General features: G+C 36.0%; 1 protein-coding gene across 1 annotated transcript in view; it reads right to left on the reverse strand.

The window, feature by feature from the left end:
* The window catches only part of TMPRSS15 (transmembrane serine protease 15), a gene marked incomplete at both ends in the record, with an annotated part of 146,724 nt that overhangs the window by 92,483 nt on the left and 32,061 nt on the right, over positions 1-22,180 (reverse strand). Inside the window, 2 exons of the mRNA XM_079705404.1 lie at positions 4,560-4,666; positions 19,896-20,004. Of these exons, the coding sequence (XP_079561530.1) occupies positions 4,560-4,666; positions 19,896-20,004 (216 nt within the window). The remainder of the gene's footprint in view (positions 1-4,559; positions 4,667-19,895; positions 20,005-22,180) is intronic.

Here is a 22,180-nt window from a genome sequence, read left to right on the forward strand (position 1 = left end):
GACTTTCTACAGAGTATATAATTCAACAGATTTAGCTCAAAACTGTTTATTTTATCCTATTCATAAGAGAAGAAATTCTGCAATTAGATTAGCTTCTTTGTGTGTTATAAAGGATTTCTAATATAGACAACACATTGTATTGAGTGCTCACTATGAATTTGGTATGGTGCTAAATGCTGGAGAAGAAATAACCAAGTTCCCCTCTTAGTCTATTAGAAAAGTTCAGGTTAATGAATTATAAAAAAATTACTTTGGAATTGATAGATATGAGAGAAACTCCATGGGAATACTGAGGAAGTAGTTCTTAATTTTTCCAGGCACTATCACTGAGGAATCTTCAAAAGCCTCTGGGAAGACCAACACCTTAAGCCAGTGCTTGTTAAACTTTTCCATATAACATACCCCTATCAACAGAAGTGAATGAGTGGGTACTTCTAACACTACATGAAAGTGTTCTAATAAAAGCAGACATTTTAATAAAAGCGCTTTACTGTGAAAAATGTTTGTATATATTATTTAATTCTGTGTCCACAATACAATTATTTTTGTTGTAGGATAAGTTGACAATTCAGGAAAACCCACTATGTTTATTACATAACTTTATCTATATCTATGCCCACTTTTGTGTGATTCAGTTTTAAAAACATGTCCTTAAACTACTAAGCTCCAATATTGGGGATATGCTATTAACAGTCCTTTGGGAACAGAAGAACAGCTAAGCACTTCGGATATAAAGAATGGTGTTAACAACTACACACACAGAAATGAATTTTCCTGGCTTGTCAACTTGAAATTGGTTTCAGCATGCTCATACAGGCTGTTTTTGTTGTCTTTCTTTGAGGATACATAAATATATCTATGTATTTTTTGAATAAAGCATTAATGGAGCCACTTCCATACCCAGTACTGTTAATTATTACCACCAATGAATTGAATATTTTACCATCATCACTCAGTTTAAAGAAAACATTTTTGACTACTATTCTGTTAATCTATTCTGATTTACCCTGATTTCCACACTTATTTGGAAAAGACTCTATTGCATTCTATATCATCTATCTGTATGAAATTCTCATCTTCCTCTGAAATTTTTTACCAGTCAGAGAACTTTTACATCATGACTGTATATAAAAATGACTGAAAATTGCCTTTAAAATTTGTTCATACTAACTTACCCCTAATCAAGTATATAAGAGCTATTTTATGGTACTGGATACTTTTATTTTCTTATAATTCCTTTACATAATCTTATTTTCCTTGATTTAATTAAAATATCTATATATTTTCCACGTGATAAAGATAATTATCTTTATTCTGAAATGTAATTTAATAAAAGTAATTGTGTATACATCTCTCACAATAAGAAACGATAAAATATTTAGAAAAAAAGATAGGATTTTGAATCAAGAAAGTATCAACATTGTTACAAAACAAAATAACTTTAGAGTTATAAGAAATGTTATTGATCTCCATTAATTAACTACTATGATACCATGATATATAAACTTGCTGGTTTAAATTTAAATCAACAAATACTAAATTTTTACAATATATCAGGCATGGGTTAGATGCTGGAGTTAAGACATTTTTACATATCTTTAAAAAAGGTATTATTTTTAAATTTAAAATGTAATTTTAACAGCTAATGCCATTTCTCATATTTTTCAAGTTAAATTAAAATATTTAATTTAAAAAACTTTGAAATACATTTATATTTCAAAAAGACCTTAAAAATTAAACAACTACCTATTTGTTATAATTTAAATTTATTTTCTTAGATGTTTTTCTATTTGTATATTTAGTTTATTGCATTTTTATGATAATTATGTATTCATTATTGACATCACTATATATAATGATTCTAAGATTTAGTTATGTATTTCTGATGATCTAAGCATGTGAAAATACGTAAAAATAGCATTCAGGCAAATGGTATCTGAAGAGAAGGGAACATGAGGGTAATTTACACCTATCATTTTTGGGCAGTTAACCTCTATGAATTTAGTTTTTATCTGTAAAATAAAGATTGTAATAGCACCTATGTAATATGGTTTAGGGGAGAATTTTTTTTTTTTTGAGTTAAAGTGCTGAGAACACTACTTTGCATATTGCAAGTGATCAAAGTATGCTAAAATTTATTATTAATATCACATTAGCCCTTGGAGAAATTTATATGAACTGGCTTATTTGTCCACCTTTGTAAATATTTATGTTGACATAATTTTAAGGAACTAGATTTATCAACTACAGAAATAAGTAGATTATGAAATGGCTGGTCCATTTATTTAAGCCAAATGTGACTTACCATGAGTTCTTCTGTTTTATGTATACTCATGATTATACTTGTACTTGGGGCTTTTAAAGCACAATGAATAAATGCATTGTGTTTGAAGTCGGAGGGTCTGGGTCTGGTTTCTATCTCCAACACTAACTAGCTTTGTGGACTTGTGGTCATTTAACTTCTTAGATCTCATTTTCTTCTCCTGTAATGCATACTTTGTAGATTTGTTGAAAATATTAAATAAGGATATCCACATAGAGCACTCAGTATGATGTGTGTCATATTAAAAGCACCCAATAAAAAGGACTTATTATTATCATATGCTTAAATATTTCTCAAATCAATGAGTCAATCAAAATATTTATTCTATAGGATCTATTTTTCATTATTCACAAGTGCAATTTAAAATCCAAAATTATTAAAATAAATGCAGCTTTATATACATGTTAATAAGAGATATCACTTGTAACATTATCTTAACTCTGCTAAGATGACTATTGACTATTCCTCAAAAGTGTGAGGAAAACTAGTTATTCCCTGGACTCCGCTGCCACATTCTTTTCTTCATCCTTATTTTATTTCCTCCTGGAATTTCACTCCTACTTTTGTTGGCTACCATGAATAGGTCCATTCATTTGGGGACCAGATGGAATAAAGTGGGGTGGTCATACACGTATTATTAGAGCATTCCCTGCCCTTTCTCAGCTCCCATCAGTGTCTATGTCCATAATGACAAACGGCTACATAATAACAATACCATCCACACTTTCCATTTAGTGAGACTACATCCTGATCTACTCATTGTTTTACCAACTTTATTAGTAATAGTCCTTCAAGAGACTGAGAAGCAGAGTGCATAATAAAAATAGAAAAAAAGAGAGATTCATTGTTGAAGAAAAAATAGCTGTTTTTAGGGTTTGTTTGAATTTTGCTGAATGGGGAGCAACACTTACAGTACAGTAGAATTCCACATGATTTTTAAAACAGCAATTAGAAGAGAATCATGTGAAATAGTACATCCTTTATTACTAAGAAGTTTGATTACACAGATCACTAAATTATTAATTTTTATAATCAGGACCAGTTTTTCTTTTTTCTTTCAGTAACTTAAAGTACAAGCTCATATTCAGTTCAAAATCAAAAAATGGGTGTAAGACCTAAATAGACATTTCTCCAAAGAAGACATACAGATTGTCAAGAGGCACATGAAAAGATGCTCAACATCACTAAATATTAGAGAAACGCAAATCAAAACTACAATGAAGTATCAACGCCCAGTGGTCAGAATGGCCATCATCAAAAAATCTACAAACAATAAATGCTGGAGAGGGTGTGGAGAAAAGGGAACCCTATTACACTGTTTGTGGGAATGTAAATTGATACAACCACTGTGGAGAATAGTATGGAGGTTCCTTAAAAAACTAAAATTAGAGCTACCATATGACACAGCAATCCCACTACTGGGCATATACCCTGAGAAAAACATAATTCAAAATGACACATGGACCCCAGTGTTCCTTGCAGCACTATTTGCAATAGCCAGGTCATGGAAACAACCTAGATGTGTCCATCGACAGATGAATGGATAAAGAAGATGTGGTACATATATACAGTGGAATATTACTCAGCCATATAAAGGAACAAAATTAGGTCATTTGCAGAGATGTGGATGGACTTACAGTCTGTCATATAGAGTGAAGTAAGTCAGAAAGAGAAAAACAAATATCATATATTAATACATATATGTGGAATCTAAAAAAATAGTACAGATGAGCTTACTTCCAGGACAGGAATAGAGACACAGATGTACAGAACAGATGTGTGGACATGGAGGGGAAGGAGAGGGCAGGATGAATTGGGAGATTAGGTTTGACCTAAATACACTACCATGTGTAAAATAGATAGCTAGTGGGAACCTTCAGTATAGCACAGGGAGCTCAGCTCAGTTCTCTGTGATCACCTAGATAGGTGGGTTGGTGGTGGATGGGAGGGAGGTCCAAGAAGGAGGGGATATATGCATACATATAGCTGATTTACTTTGTTGTACAGCAGAAACTAACACAACATTGTAAAGCTATTACACTCCAATAAAAAAAAATCCTCTTGCATCGATAAGAAAATGGGTTATTTCACAAATCATATTGCTACATATCTGGAAGAAAATAAAGCCAGATATACAACCTCAAAAAAAAAAAAATCAAAGGGAAAGTGCATCACTCCAAAAAGTTTTCCACATATTTTCATTTTGATAATGGACTGTATATTTGTTTTAACTTACCTCTTAAAATCTTGCTTGAACCCAAACCTTCATAAATATTTAATACAGCTGTATAATATGTATTAAAATAATCAAAGTTCAGTTGAATGGAAAGTCCTTGGTTTACACTAAATTAAAAGCAAAAAATAGACTGTTACACTCTTAACAGTTGGCACAACTCAATGTATTCCAGAATTTGAATGTACTTTTCTAATTGTGATAAAGAATATGTAACATGGGATAGACTCCCTTAACAATTTTTTAAATATATGGAACAGTATTTTTAACTATAAGCACAGTATTGTACTGCAGCTCTCTTGACCTCTTTCAAGTTGCATGACTGAAACTCTATACCCACTGAACAGTAACTCCCCATTTTTTTCTCTCCCAGCCTCTGACAACCATTGTACTTTTTGACTCCGAGTTTGAATATTTTACATGCTTCATATAAGTGAAATCATGCAGGAGTTGTCCTCCTATGACTGGCTTATTTCATTTAGCATAATGTCCTCAAGGTGCAACCATGTTGTTGCCTATGATAGGATTTCCTTTTTTAATGACTGAATAATATTCCACTGCATATATACACCACACTTTCTTTATCTATTCATCTGTCAATGAACATTTAGTTTGTTTCCACCTCTTAGCTATTGTGAATAATGCTGCAACGAACATAGGAGTGTGTATCTTTTAGAGATCTTGACTTCAATTCTTTGGGATAAATACCAAGAAATTGGATTGCTAGATCATATGGTAGTTCTATTTCTTATGCCTTTAGGGAGCTTTCATACTGTTTTCCGTACTGACTACACCATTTTGCATTCCAAACAACAGCACACAAGGGCTCCAATTTCCCCACATCCTCACCAACATTTATAATGTTCTGTTTTTTTGGTAATGGCAATTATGATTTTGATTTGCATTTCCCTGATGATTACTGTGTTGAGCGATGCCCTTTAGCCATTTGTATGCCTTTTTTTTTTTTTTTTTTGAGCAATATCTATTTGAGTCTTTTGCCCACTCTTTATTCGGTTTATTTTGCTATTGAGTTTTGTAGGAGCTCCTTATATATTTTGGATATTAACCCCTTATTAGGTATATGGTTTGCAAATATTTGCTTCCATTCCTTAGGTTGCCTTTTCATTCTGTTGTTTTCTGTTGTTTCCTTTGTTGTATAGAAAGTTTTTAATGAGATATACTGCCACTTGTTGATTTTGGCTTCTGTTGCCTGTGCTTTTGTTTTCAAATCCAGGAAATCATTGTGAAGACCAATGTTATGAAGCTTTCCTTTTATGTTTTATTCTAGGGGTTTTATGATTTCAGGTCTTATGTTTAAGTCTTTAATTCATTTTGAGTTTATTTCTTGTGTATGGTGTAACGTAAAGGTCCAATTTTGCTCTGCATCTGAATATCTAGTTTTACCAACACCATTTGTTGAAGAGACTATATTGTTTCCCCGTTGTGTAGTTTTGACATCCTTGTCAAAGATAATTTGACCATATATGTGTGGGCTTATTTGTGACCTTTCTATTCTGTTTCATTGGTCTGTATGTCTATTTTTATGCTGGTACTATACTGGTACTGATTGCTGTAGCTTTGTAATATATTTTTAAATCAGGAAGCATGAGGCTTTGTTCTCTTTCTCAAGATTGTTTTGGCTATTTGGGGTCCTTTGTGGTTCCATATGAATTTTAGGATTGTTTTTTCTTTTAAAATCATTGGGATTTTGATAGATTGTGATGAATCTATAGATCATTTTCAGTAGTATGGACATTATTATATTACATTATTATATTTTAACAATATTAAGTCTTCAAATCCATGAACATGAGATGTCTTTCCATTTATTTGTCTTTAAATTCAGTCAGTAATGTTTTATTATTTTCACTGTGTCTTTTACCTCCTTGATTAAGTTTATTCCTAAGTACTTTATTCTTTTTACTGCTGTTGTAAATGGGACTGTTTTCTTAATTTCCTTTCTGGATGATTAGTGTATTGAAACACAAGTGATCTTTCTATGTGGATTTTGTATCCTGTAACTTTGTTGAATTATTTTATTATTTCCAACAGGTTTTTTTTGTGGAATTTACAGTTTTCTATATATAAGATATTGCCACCTGTGAACAGATAATTTTACTTCTTCCTTTCTTGTTTGGATACATTGTATTTTTTTTCTTGCTTAATTGCTCTGGCTAGGACTTCCAGTACTAAGTTGAATAAGAGTGGTGAGAGGGGGCATCCTTGCTTGTTCCTGATCTTAGAGGAAAAGCGTTTACTTTTTCATCATTGAGTATGATATTTACTCTGGACTTTTCTTGTATGACCTTTATTAGATTTAGGTAATTTCCTTCTATCCCTATTTTGATGAGTGTTTTTTTTTATGATGAAAGAGTGTTGAATTTTGTCAAAAACTTTTTCTGAATCTGTTGAGAAGATTCTGTTGTTTTTAGCCTTCATTCCATTAATGTGGTGTATCAAATTGATTGATTTTTATGTATTGAAACATACTTGCATCCCAGAGATGAATCTCACTTGGTGATGGTGTATAATCCTTTTAATTTTCCATCGAATTTGGTTTGCTAGTATTTTGCTTAAGGATTTGGGCATTTATATTATCAGTGTTATATTATCAGGACTGTAGTTTTCTTTTCTTGTGGTGACTTTGTCTGGCTTTGGTATCAAAGTGAGTGTTCCTTCTTTTCCAATTTTTGGAAGAGTCTGAAAAAGATTAGTATTAACTCATCTGTAAATATTTGGTAGAATTCACCAGTAAAACCAGTGAGTCATGGTTCTTTTGTTGGGAGGTCTTTGGTTACTGATTCAATCTTCTTACTAGTAAATGATCTGTTCAGATTGTATTTCTTTATGATTCAGTCTTAGTAGATTGTAAGTTTCTAGGGATTTATCCTTTTCTTCTAGGTTATTCCACTTAGCACTTCTTTTTCTCTATCCCATAAGATTTGGTATGTTGCTGTTGTGTTTTTTTTTCATTTGTTTCAAGATATTTTTTAATTTCCTTTTTGATTTAGTATGAGATTCATTGACTGTTCAAGAGCAATTAGAACCTTGCAAGTTTCTTTTTCAGTGGTGTCTAATTTTTTGCTCTCTCTGGTTTCTGTATGTGGCGCTGCACATTCTCTGATCCTACCAAAGCAAGTCACCCAACTATACCTTGTTCTCTGCAGCCACAGACCATGCAAATTGTGCTGGCTCACCAGCTCCTCATTCATGCAAGACATATACCCGTTGCTGGGGAAACTCTTGAAACAGAATGTTGGAAGCATGCTGCACTTCTTTCTTTCCATCTTTAGGGAGAAGCTTTGAATTGCGCACTTTCTCCCAATTGTATCAAGCCCTGCTGGCCATAACAAGCTTTATCCAATTCTCTTTGTCCTCAGTATCTCTCAGGCATCCAAACAATACCAGTTCCATCACTTATCCACATGAAGTGAGACAGAAACTAGTCCCTTAAGCAGCTCTTGGAAAAGCTGGGACACTGGATGCATGTTTCATCCTTCTTTTTCCTTCCAAGGAAGAAGTAGTGAGTCAAGATTTGTGCTGAGCTGTGCTGTGTTGGGGAAGGAGTTGATGGAGGATAAAATGAACTTGACCTTCATGTCCATTTCAGTGCAGCTGTCCTTGGCTTTGTGTTCACCTGAGGTATGAAACTTCTTAACTGAATTCTGGAATTCTCATAAACGACTTTTGGTTCACATTTCACTGTTAAATCGACATATCTGTGGGGGAACAAAAACTGAGGCTTCTTGGCTACAGAATAATTCCCATCTCATTATGCCAGCATCTGTATGAAAATCTCCTACGGTGTGGCTTAGTCACGGCAGATTAAAAGCTGAGAATACCTTCTATATACATCCTTTGTGCTAAATCTTGAATAAAATTTGGATCAGTCACTATATATTTGATCTCCAAGCTCTCAATTTGGTTGACTAATCCAATCATTATGATGATGAAAATAATCAAATTGCCAATGGCCGATCTACCTTATGCTGAATGCTCTGTGGGGAAAAATGTTCAAATTTTAATTTTTAGTTTGGGGAAAAGGTGTCTAGGGCAATGCCTATTTATAACTCTACTGTCTCCCTGAAGTGTAGGATCAGAAATGGGAATAATCCTTTAGTGTTTTGGAGGTACAAGCTTCCCCCGAACTCTGCAAAAAGGAGGAAGGTCAAACAATTAAAGCAGAGTATGGATAATGTTGAAGCTGGCTGAATATTTAAAGGGTGGATAATAGGGATCGATCTAGTCTCCAAAGCCAAGAAGGAGACTGAGAAGATACTTGGCTTCAGAGGCTGACTGTAGAGGCTGCTGATTGAATCATGGCTCCTGCCCAGGGGCATGGCAAGTTTGGATTTTTGGTAAGTTATCAGTAGTACCTTGATCAGTTGGTAAACTGGGGACATTGATCACAAATGTAGTTAATTTTGAAAATCTAAGTTTCATGGCTGTGAAATGTCCATTTGGGGCAAGACCTGAGGTTTGGCAAACGTATTAGATTCCTGATGAGGGGCTGGAGGCAGGGCTAAGGTTTAGTCTTCAAGGAGTGAGGTTGACAACACTGCAATGGCAGCGACTAACAGGGGGGGATTAAAAGACATGTAAGCAGTAACCCAGGTTTTTGGATCTGACCAGTGTTTGCTGCCAGGAAGGTGAGGTTAGAACAATGGTGGGTTGTTTTTAAAAAATACTGACACAGGGACCTCAACCCTGGATATCAGATTCCATGGTTCTGGAATGGATTTGGGGATGTACAGTTTTAAATACACCAGGAACAATTGTGATGTACTCTCAGGTTTGAGGGTCACTTGAGGAAGATAGGCAGATGCAGAAGATGCCACGCTCATGGGCTACCCTCAGATGTATTTAGTAACCACAGGAGGTTGACAGGGGTGGAAGGAGATCAATGTAAGGGAGCAGGAGATACTCCCAGCCCAGACTGAGAGAAGGAGAGAAAAGCAGATGATGGCAGCTGTTTAAAAAAATTCTACCTCTGTTAATTCTCTTCAGCCATGCAGAAAGTGAGCCTGCTAGTGAGAACTTTAGGAAATCCAGCATCAAAACTGAAGAAGACAGAGGAAGAAGAAATAAGCTGCCTTCAGGGATGATTTCTCTTATTTTAATGAAAGTTTTAGTGTCTCCAGGCAAGAAAACAGTGAGGTTTTTCTGGTTGTTGTTGTTTCCTTGTTTGTTTTGTTTGTTCATTTTTTAAACAAGTGATGTTGTTTTCAAGAAATTAAGGATTCAAGAGGAGCTTCTTAGGAAACTTTGTGTTCAGAAGCTGTTTACTTTTTCAAAGTAGATAACTGAAGGTAGAGGAGAGAAATGAGTGCATACTGTTTTCTACTTTCTTCTGTTTCAGAAAAGCCAACTTATTTGCAATAAAACAAAGGCATTTATAAAGGTGAGATTAATTGGAGAATATCATATCTGATGTTTTTATAATATTAACCACAGTTACCTTCTGGATTTTTGAAGGAAGGGATAATTTCCTAAACTTAATTTTTATATTTTACATTTTTGTATCAATAGCTAAGCTTTTTAGAGCCCATTTTTACTGAGCATATAATAGAGTGCTAAGTGTTTTACATTCAATATCGCTTTTCATAATGACTTTGACCCCTGTAGTTAGAGATATTGAACTCTATAGATGTAGAGATTTTGAGTCTAAGAAATTTAGTTATTTGTCTGAGATCAAATATCTTGAATCTGAAGAAGCCAGATTTGAAACCCATGCAGACAGTCTCCAGTGCTCACATTCTCCAACACTGACACTCTGCTACATGTGGTCTTAATATAATCCCCAAATATAGCTTAATTGCATCTTAACCATTTCTCCACTAGTTATTTGGTCTTCCAAGCTTGTAAGAAACATTATTGCCTTTACCCCATTTTGATCACCATTAGGAAAAACAAACCATCAGGTCTAATGCACCTATAATGTAGTAATCAGTTTTGAGAAGAAAATACACTTACATTATTTATATAATTTCAAATCATAATTTTGTCATGAAGTACAGTATTTACTTATTTTAGATTCTATAGGTTTTAAAAATCATGCCTAGATTAATGGTGGATTTCTTAAAATAGTTTTAAAAATTAAGTGATGGAAAAGGAAGTAAAAAGAATAGAACCATACAAATCTTTAATTAACATAGTGTAGGGAGCCGGAGGAAGATGGCGGAAGAGTAAGACGCGAAGATCACCTTCCTCCCCACAGATACATCAGAAATTCATCTACACGTGGAACAACTCCAACAGAACACCTACTGAAGGCTGACAGAAGACCTCAGACCCCCCAAAAGGCAAGAGACTCCCCACATACCTGGGTAGGTCAAAAGAAAAAAAGAATAAACAGAGACAATAGGATATGGACGGGACCTACACCAGTGGGAGGGAGCCGTGAAGGAGGGAAGGTTTCTACACACTACAAGCCCCTTCGTGGGCGGAGACTGCAGGTGGCGGAGGGGGAAAGCTTCGGAGTAGCGGAGGAGAGCACAGCAACAGGGGTGCGGAGGGCAAAGCGGAGAGATTTTGGCACAGAGGATCGGTGCCCTCAGGCACACACCAGCCCGAGAGGCTTGTCTGCTCGGCCACCGGGGCGGGCGGGGCTGGGAGCTGAGGCTCGGGTATCGGCTTTCAGTCGGAGTGCAGGGAGAGGACTGGGGCTGGCGGCAGGAAGAGACCCTGAAGGGGTTAGTGCTAGCCCGGAGGGAGTCCGGGGAAAGGGTCTGGAGCTACTGGAGAGGCAAGAGACTTTTTTCCCTTTTGTTGCCTGGTGCGCGAGGAGAGGGCATTCCCCTCCCTCCTCTCTGCCTGAGTGAGCCAGAGCCCCCGAATCAGCGGCTCCTTTAAACCCGTCCTGTCTGAGCGAAGAACGGACGCCCTCCGGCGACCTACGCGCAGAGGCGGGGCCAGGTCCAAGGCTGAGACCCGGGAGTTGTGAGAGCAGAGGCAGGGAAATCTCTCTGTGCAGCCTCGGAGGCAGTGGATTAAAGCTCCACGGTCCATTTGATGTGCCCTGCGTCTGTGGAGTGTATGAATAGACAGCGAATCATCCCAAATTGAGGAAGTGGACTTTGAGGACAAGATTTAAGACTTTCCCCCCTTTTTACAACGAATTATCCCAAATTAAGGAGGTGGACTTAGCAAGATTTCAGACTTCTCGCCCTTTTCCTCTTTTTACAACGAATTATCCCAAATCGAGGAGGTGGACTTGGAGAGCAAGATTTTTGATTTTTCCCTCTGCTCTCTTTTTGTGAATGTGTGTGTGTAATCTTCTGTGTAAGATTCTCTCTGTATAGCTTTGCTTCCACCATATGTCCCAGGGTTCTATCGGTCCGTGTTTTTTTTTTTTTCAATAATTACTTTTTAATTTTAATAACGCTACTATATTTCATACTTTATTCTATTTTACTTTACCTGCTCTTTCTTTTTTTCCTACCTTCCCTTCCTCCCTCCCTCCCTCCGCTCCTCCTTTCCTTCTTTCTTTTTCTTTCCTCCCTCCCTCCCTCCCACCCTTCTTCTTTCCACTTTCTTTTTATTTCCTTCCTCCCTCCCTCCCTCCTGTCTTTCTTTCTTTCTTTCCTTCCTCCCTCCCTCCCTCCCTTCTTCCATTCACTCTTCCTTTTGCTTTCATTCCTCCCTCCCTCCCTCCTTTCTTTCCTTCTTTCTTTCCATCCTCCCTCCCTCCCTCCCTCCTTTCTTTCTTTCTTCCTTCCTTCCTTCCTTTCTTCCCTTCTTCCTTTCTTTCCCTCTCTCTTTGTTTCTTCTACTAATTATTTCTTTCTACTTTTTCTCACTATTATTCTGAGCCGGGTGGATGAAAGGCTCTTGGTGCTGCAGCCAGGAGTCAGTGCTGTGCCTCTGAAGTGGGAGAGCAAACCTCAGGACACGGGTCCACAAGAGACCTCCCAGCTCCACATAATATGAAGCAGCGAAAATCTCCCAGGGATCTCCATCTCAACACCAGCACCCAGCTTCAGTCAACGACCAGCAAGCTACAGTGCTGGTCACCCTATGCCAAGCAACTACCAAGGCAGGAACACAACCCCACCCATTAGCAGAGAGGCTACCTAAAAACATAATAAGGCCAGAGGCACCCCAAAACACACCACCAGACGTGGACCTGTCCACCAGAAAGACAAGATCGAGCCTCAACCACCAGAGCACAGGCATTAGTCCCCCCCACCAGGAAGCCTACACAACCTACTGAAACAACCTTAGCCACGGGGGACAGACACCAAAAACAACGGGAACTACGAATCTGCAGCCTGCAAAAAGGAGACCCCAAACACAGTAACATAAGCAAAATGAGAAAGCAGAAAAACACACAGCAGGTGAAGGAGCAAGATAAAAACGTACCAGACCTAACAAATGAAGAGGTAATAGGCAGTCTACCTGAAAAAGAATTCAGAATAATGATAGTAAAGATGATCCAAAATCTTGGAAATAGGATACACAAAATGCAAGAAACAGTTAACAAGGACCTAGAAGAACTAAAGATGAATCAAGCATCGATTAAAAACACAATAAATGAAATGAAAAATACTCTAGATGGGATCAATAGCAGAATAACTGAGGCAGAAGAACGGATAAGTGAGGTGGAAGATAAAATAGTGGAAATAACAGATGCAGAGCAAAATAAAGAAAAAAGAATGAAAAGAATAGAGGACAGTCTCAGAGACCTCTGGGACAACATTAAACCCACCAACATTCGAATTATAGGGGTTCCAGAAGAAGAAGAGAAAAAGAAAGGGACTGAGAAAATATTTGAAGAGATTATAGTTGAAAACTTCCCTAATATGGGAAAGGAAATAGTTAATCAAGTCCAGGAGGCACAGAGAGTCCCATACAGAATAAATCCAAGGAGAAATACGCCAAGACACATATTAATCAAATTGTCAAAAATTAAACACAAAGAAATCATATTAAAAGCAGCAAGGGAAAAACAACAAATAACACACAAGGGAATCCCCATCAGGTTAACAGCTGATCTCTCAGCAGAAACTCTACAAGCCAGAAGGGAGTGGCAGGACATAATTAAAGTGATGAAGGAGAGAAACCTGCAACCAAGATTACTCTACCCAGCAAGGATCTCATTCAGATTTGATGGAGAAATTAAAACCTTTACAGACAAGCAAAAGCTGAGAGAGTTCAGCACCACCAAACCAGCTTTACAACAAATGCTAAAGGAACTTCTCTAGGCAAGAAACACAACAGAAGGAATATACCTACAATAACGAACCCAAAGCAATTAAGGAAATGGGAATAGAAACATACATATCAATAATTACCTTAAATGTAAATGGACTAAATGCTCCCACCAAAAGACACAGAGTGGCTGAATGGATACAAAAACAAGACCCATATATATGCTGCCTACAAGAGACCCACTTCAGACCTAGAGACACATACAGATTGAAAGTAAGGGGATGGAAAAAGATATTCCATGCAAATGGAAATCAAAAGAAAGCTGGAGTAGCAATTCTTATATCAGAAAAAATAGACTTTAAAATAAAGACTATTAGAAGAGACAAAGAAGGACACTACATAACGATAAAGGGATCGATCCAAGAAGAAGATATAACAATTGTAAATATTTATGCACCCAAGAAAGGAGCACCACAATACATAAGGCAAATACTAACAGCCATAAAAGGGGAAATCGACAGTAACACACTCATAGTAGGGGACTTTAACACCCCACTTTCACCTATGGACAGATCATCCAAAATGAAAATAAATAAGGAAACACAAGCTTTAAATGATACATTAAACAAGATGGACTTAATTGATATTTATAGGACATTCCATCCAAAAACAACAGAATACACATTTTTCTCAAGTGCTCATGGAACATTCTCCAGGATAGATCATATCTTGGGTCACAAATCAAGCCTTGGTAAATTTAAGAAAATTGAAATTGTATCAAGTATCTTTTCCGACCACAATGCTATGAGACTAGACATCAATTACAGGAAAAGATCTGTAAAAAATACAAACACATGGAGGCTAAACAATACACTACTCAATAACGAAGTGATCACTGAAGAAATCAAAGAGGAAATTAAAAAATACCTAGAAACAAATGACAATGGAGACACGATGACCCAAAACCTATGGGACGCAGCAAAAGCAGTTCTAAGGGGGAAGTTTATAGCAATACAATCCCACCTTAAGAAACAGGAAACATTTCGAATAAACAACCTGACACTGCACCTAAAGCAATTAGAGAAAGAAGAACAAAAAACCCCCAAAGTTAGCAGAAGGAAAGAAATCATAAAGATCAGTTCAGAAATAAATGAAAAAGAAATGAAGGAAACAATAGCAAAGATCAATAAAACTAAAAGCTGGTTCTTTGAGAAGATAAACAAAATTGACAAACCATTAGCCAGACTCATCAAGAAAAGAAGGGAGAAGACTCAAATCAATAGAATTAGAAATGAAAAAGGAGAAGTAACAACTGACACTGCAGAAATACAAAAGATCATGAGAGATTACTATAAGTAACTCTATGCCAATAAAATGGACAACCTGGAAGAAATGGACAAATTCTTAGAAATGCACAACCTACCAAGACTGACTCAGGAAGAAATAGAAAATATGAACAGACCAATCACAAGCACTGAAATTGAAACTGTGATTAGAAATCTTCCATCAAACAAAAGCCCAGGACCAGATGGCTTCACAGGCGAATTCTATCAAACATTTAGAGAAGAGCTAACACCCATCCTTCTCAAACTCTTCCAAACAATATCAGAGGAAGGAACACTCCCAAACTCATTCTACGAGGCCACCATCACCTTGATACCAAAACCAGGCAAGGATGTCACAAAGAAAGAAAACTACAGGCCAATATCACTGATGAACATAGATGCAAAAATCCTTAACAAAATACTAGCAAACAGAATCCAACAGCACATTAAAAGGATCATACACCATGATCAAGTGGGGTTTATTCCAGGAATGCAAGGATTTTTCAATATACGCAAATCAATCAATGTGATACACCATATTAACAAGTTGAAGGAGAAAAACCATATGATCATCTCAATAGATGCAGAGAAAACTTTCGACAAAATTCAACACCCATTTATGATAAAAACCCTGCAGAAAGTAGGCATAGAGGGAACTTTCCTCAACATAATAAAGGCCATATATGACAAACCCACAGCCAACATTGTTCTCAATGGTGAAAAACTGAAACCATTTCCACTAAGATCAGGAACAAGACAAGGCTGCCCACTCTCACCACTCTTATTCAACCTAGTTTTGGAAGCTTTAGCCACAGCAATCAGAGAAGAAAAGTAAATAAAAGGAATCCAAATTGGAAAAGAAGAAGTAAAGCTGTCACTGTTTGCAGATGACATGATACTATACATAGAGAATCCTAAAGATGCTACCGAAAAACTACTAGATCTAATCAGTGAATTTGGTAAAGTAGCAGGATACAAAATTAATGCACAGAAATCTCTGGCATTCCTGTACACTAATGATGAAAAATCTGAAAATGAAATCAAGAAAACACTCCCATTTACCATTGCAACAAAAAGAATAAAATATCTAGGAATAAACCTACCTAAGGAGACAAAAGACCTGTATGCAGAAAATTATAAGACACTGATGAAAGAAATTAAAGAGGATACAAATAGATGGAGAGATATACCATGCTCCTGGATTGGAAGAATCAATATTGTGAAAATGACTCTACTACCCAAAGCAATCTACAGATTCAATGCAATCCCTATCAAACTACCACTGGCATTTTTCACAGAACTAGAACAAAAAATTTCAAAATTTGTTTGGAAAAACAAAAGACCCCGAATAGCCAAAGCAATCTTGAGAACGAAAAACGGAGCTGGAGGAATCAGGCTGCCTGACTTCAGACTATACTACAAAGCTACAGTAATTAAGACAGTGTGGTACTGGCATAAAAACAGAAAGATAGATCAGTGGATCAGGATAGAAAGCCCAGAGATAAACCCACGCACATATGGCCAACTTATCTTTGATAAAGGAGGCAGGAATGTACAGTGGAGAAAGGACAGCCTCTTCAATAAGTGGTGCTGGGAAAACTGGACAGGGACATGTAAAAGTATGAGATTAGATCATTCCCTAACACCATACACAAAAATAAGCTCAAAATGGATTAAAGACCTAAATGTAAGGCCAGAAACTATCAAACTCTTAGAGGAAAACATAGGTAGAACACTCTATGACATAAATCACAGCAAGATCCTTTTGGACCCACCTCCTAGAGAAATGGAACTAAAAACAAAGATAAACAAATGGGACCTAATGAAACTTCAAAGCTTTTGCACAGCAAAGGAAACCATAAACAAGACCAAAAGACAACCCTCAGAATGGGAGAAAATATTTGCAAATGAAGCAACTGACAAAGGATTAATCTCCAAAATTTATAAACAGCTCATGCAGCTCAATAGCAAAAAAACAAACAACCCAATCCAAAAATGGGCATAAGACTTAAATAGGCATTTCTCCAAAGAAGATATACAGACTGCCAACAAACACATGAAAGAATGCTCAACATCATTAATCATTAGAGAAATGCAAATCAAAACTACAATGAGATATCATCTCACACCAGTCAGAATGGCCATCATCAAGAAATCTAGAAACAATAAATGCTGGAGAGGGTGTGGAGAAAAGGGAACACTCTTGCACTGCTGGTGGGAATGTGAATTGGTACAGCCACTATGGAGAACAGTATGGAGGTTCCTTAAAAAACTAAAAATAGAACTACCATATGACCCAGCAATACCACTACTAGGCATATACCCTGAGAAAACCATAATTCAAAAAGAGACATGTACCAAAATGTTCATTGCAGCTCTATTCACAATAGCCCGGAGCTGGAAACAACCTAAGTGTCCATCATCGGATGAATGGATAAAGAAGATGTGGCACATATATACAATGGAATATTACTCAGCCATAAAAAGGAACGAAACTGAGCTATTTGTAATGAGGTGGATAGACCTAGAGTCTGTCATACAGAGTGAAGTAAGTCAGAAAGAGAAAGACAAATACCGTATGCTAACACATATATATGGAATTAAAAAAAAAAAAATGTCATGAAGAACCTAGGGGTAAAACTGGAATAAAGACACAGACCTACTTGAGAACGGACTTGAGGATATGGGGAGTGTGAAGGGTAAGCTGTGACAAAGCGAAAGAGAGGCATGGACATATATACACTACCAAACGTAAGGTAGATAGATAGTGGGAAGCAGCCGCAGAGCACAGGGAGATCAGCTCGGTGCTTTGTGACCGCCTGGAGGGGTGGGATAGGGAGGGTGGGAGGGAGGGAGACGCAATAGGGAAGGGATGTGGGAACAGATGTGTATGTATGACTGATTCACTTTGTTATAAAGCAGAAACTAATAAAAAAAAAAAAGGAAAAAATAAACATAGTGTATTATTACATAAATGATATTATGTACTATTATAGCAAAAGTTTATTGTGATCTGCTTATAAGGCCTCCCTGTAGTTTTGACCTAGCTCTACTAAGAAGTGGATTGAACAATTAAATTATCATTATTTAGTATTAATAAAATTCCAAAGATCACATGAAGAAATCACTGTGTAGTTAGGAATGTAGATCAGTTAGAATTCATTTTCTTTCCATTTTCAAAGGAAGTAATTTAAGATTTTTCTAAGCTTTTCTGCTGACATTTTAGGTAAAGAATTGAATATTTTTCATTTTTTTATGAACAATGCTAATAGCCATTTATAAATGCTTCTCTTTAAATATGATGTGATTATATTAGAAACGATGTCCTCTAAATTTTTAAGTTTTCACTTGACAAGAATTACCTAGAACTGCCATTTTAAATACAAAATCTTATCTTTGGCACACAAGCAACATGTTGTTTAGAGCATGAAAAAAAGGAAATTGTGTTCTTAGTTATATCACATGACTTACGTGAGGCTGAGCTCCAAAATAGAAATTATTTAAGCAGAACAAGATGTTATTGGTTTCCTGAATAATGCCAAGTAAATGTGTTTAGAACAATCTTGCCTTCATACCTCATCTCATCTCTGGAATATGTCTACTCAGGAAAACAACTCTTGTGAGTCTTTATGGGGTCATTTCCTATCATTTGTTTGGCAAGAACCCAAAGCTCTGTCTTTTAGCCTTCTTTAACCAGCTGTTATCTTGATTTCCCATTTTCTAGTGAGTTATCACAATGATTAAAATAAATATATAGTAGCTCGGATTGGGAAACCATAATCCCATCCAGCTGTTCAGAGAAATGAACGAACTAGAATGCATTTCTCAAAGTGAATTCTACAGAGGACTTGTGCTGAATGCTCTGTGGGGAAAAATGTTCAGTGGCTTAATAGAAAATATATATACAGTTGACTCTTGAACAATACTGGCTTGAAGTGTGTGGGTCCACTTATATGTGGATTTTTTCAATAAATGCATACTACAACACTACACAAACCATGGGGGACCATAGAACAGAGGGTCAACTGTAATGTTATATGGAGATTTTGACTGCATGGGCTGTTGCCGCTCCTAAGCCTTCTGTTGTCAAGGGTCAACTGTATATTTTGGGGGAAATTTACTTGCATCTTAACTTATTTAAGGCTATGAGAAGTCTTGTACTTAAAAAAATTGTAATGAGTTTATTTCAGAGCTCCTTATATTTATTCTAGTACAAATGATTTTACCTTGAAATATCTGAGAGAAACATTAGGTACTACTCCTCTGTGAAAAATGTTTAGGCAAATATTAAAGTAGACCAGCTATCAGCAGTTTGATTATTTTGATCTTCATAATGATTGGATTCGTCAATTGAATTAAGACTTGGAGGTCAAATATATAGTAAGTGAACTAAGTGTTATTCAAGATACAACAAAAAGGATGAGTATAATGGGTTTCCCAGCTCTTGATCTGCCATGACCAAATCACACTATCGGAGATTTCACATGGATGCAAGCCTAATAGCAAAGGAACTACTCTGTAGCTAAGATGCAGCTAAGTGAAATACATTTTCTTGCAGTACACAGACATACAGGCATGCTGTTAATTTTGGCAGCCTTTGATTTGTGCCAACTATATGGAATAAAACTTTCTACAAAGCCCAATGAGATGGCCCCATTTATTGTTCATAGGGCAAAAATCCTTTTTAAAAGTTTAAGAATGAGAGAGAAATTTCTTGGACAGGATATCAGTTGGGAAGGTTTTGCTTCGTAGTTAATGAAAAAAATTGTCCAAAAAATAAATACATTACTAAAGATGGTAAGACTAACTGCATCAGAGAGAGACTTTATGACTTAAGAACAGGGAATATAAGAAGGTATATTACCGTATAATCCACCGACAAACAACACTTGGATTAGAAGGCTTTGGATAATGGGCAGCTTCAAAGGACCCAGAAGATCCAGTCAACAAAAATCTTCCATCACAAGCTGTGGCTGTGAAAAAATGGCAATTAATGTTAGACAAAACAATCTTGGAAGGGTTTCTCAAACGAAATGGGATTCAAATTGCCTAACGAACTTTCATAGAATATTCATGACTAAATCTATACGAGGCCATTTCACAAAACTAAAATGATCGAATAGTAATAGATCAGATTTTGTGTTTTAAATCTATTAGCTATTTTCAAATACTTTTACACACCCCATTATAGATCCTTTAGAAAACCATTCTATTTCTAAATACCCAGAGTTAAGTTGCATTTTTAGTATATTCTTTTATATTTGTAAGAAAACAAATATATCTGAATTGTAAACTTCCATTTTAAAGAAGCAAATACTATTTTTTGTTTTATTTTCCCTATTAAATTGGAGCTAGGGTGAACTTCATCTATGCTCACTAAGTGATACGTCTTCCTGAGAATGATCAGAAAATGGTCAGGCAAATGATACATATGGTGCAAGGGGCCTGAAGAGATTCTTCCATTCAATCTACTGCACACAACTTTTAACCTTCATCACTTTTGCTCCTTTTGTATGGACTCACAATCTAGCTCAGTATTTTCATTCAATATTCCTGAGTGTGTTTTTCTTTCCCATGACAACTCATTTTCCTCTTTCAATTCTTGTAGCACGTTTACTTCATGTACTTCTCTTACATCTTACATCTTAATGTCATGAATTACTAGTTGTCTTAATTTATATCTGAGTCATTTCCTACTAGATTAAAATCTTGAAAGCATGAACCAGGAGTCATAATTTGTAGCTTTTTATTTTATACTTGTTATGTATAGTATGCATTAAAAATAAAACTGATTTGATTTTCACAATCTTTAGTTTTTCTTAGGTTATTTTCTATATTCTTACTACTGTTGACACCATAATTCTAAAATAATGACTCCTGGAATGTGTCCTTTTTCTTTTGGTATTTTGTTTATTCCTCGTATGTCAGAAGTGTTGATAGAGGGAAGGGAAATCAAGGAAATTTATCAAAATTAAATTGCTGCCCTTGGAATCTGAGTGCAGAATAAAGTAATCCTAAATTGATAAATGGAAAAACCCACTGTAACATTACACAGTAATTCTGCCAAGTTATAAAACACAAGCTATTATATGACATCAAATATTTTATATGAACAGAAGAAAGAAATTGAAAAGCACATAGAAATCTTGGTAAAAATCTCACGTTTTGGTTGGCTTTTTGCTACTTTTGGTGTATATTTTTAAAAGGCATATATGGTAGAGGCATAAGAAAAAGTTAATAAATTTTAAGATTCAGAATCTGTTTAAGAATAATGTCCTAGGAATTAATTGCATTGGATTATGCATTGAATTATTATAGCCTAATTCCCAAGAAAAAAAAGAACAAATTAAGAACAGAAAAGATAATAACCCAATCTCATAGACTTCAAGAAATTAAAGAGAAAAAATTGTGACTTGTTGAGAGAACTGAATCACTTTATGTGTCATACTTGCTGGAGCAAAAAGAACAATTAAGGCTAATTTGTATGATTTGAAGATAAACAGTAAAATATATATCTGTTTAATGCAGAGCTAAATCATTTTCTAGTTGTAAAAAAAAGTCTCCTTCTTAACTCTTAACTCTCTGCACATCACAAACCATGCCAAATAAATGAGACAATTAATCCCTTAGCTTCAATGACCATAAAAGTAAGAATAGTGTCTGCTTGTATTTTTAGTGATATATGGAGCTTTTTAGTCACAGTTTGTCAAGAAACATGTGGGCTCCAAGAGTATAGGCAGTGCAAGAAAATCCACTACTATTATAAATAGTTTATATTTAAACTATGACACTTAGGAACACAGTAAGGAAGAGCAATCAAGCCTACCAACCCTAAAATACAACTGTTAGCATTGGTGGAATGTTTATTATGTGCCAGCATTGCTCTAAGGTCATTATATAAGTATTAATGTCCCCTTCATCACAAATTTATGAAGTTTTAGGTGGGGAAGCTGAGGTACAGAGCGTCTAAGTTAACTAACATAAGTTCTTCCAGCTTACAAGGGTTGATTCAAAGCCAGGCAATATCTGATATTAGCCTAATACTGCAATATATAGAGCTATCAGGGTGACATAACTCAGTCGTTGAAAAGCAGGATGTGTGTGTGTGTGTGTGTGTGTGTGAGAGAGAGAGAGAGAGAGAGAGAGAGA

The sequence above is a fragment of the Hyperoodon ampullatus genome (assembly GCF_949752795.1).
Source record: "Hyperoodon ampullatus genome assembly, chromosome: 5".
Taxonomy (NCBI): domain Eukaryota; kingdom Metazoa; phylum Chordata; class Mammalia; order Artiodactyla; family Ziphiidae; genus Hyperoodon; species Hyperoodon ampullatus.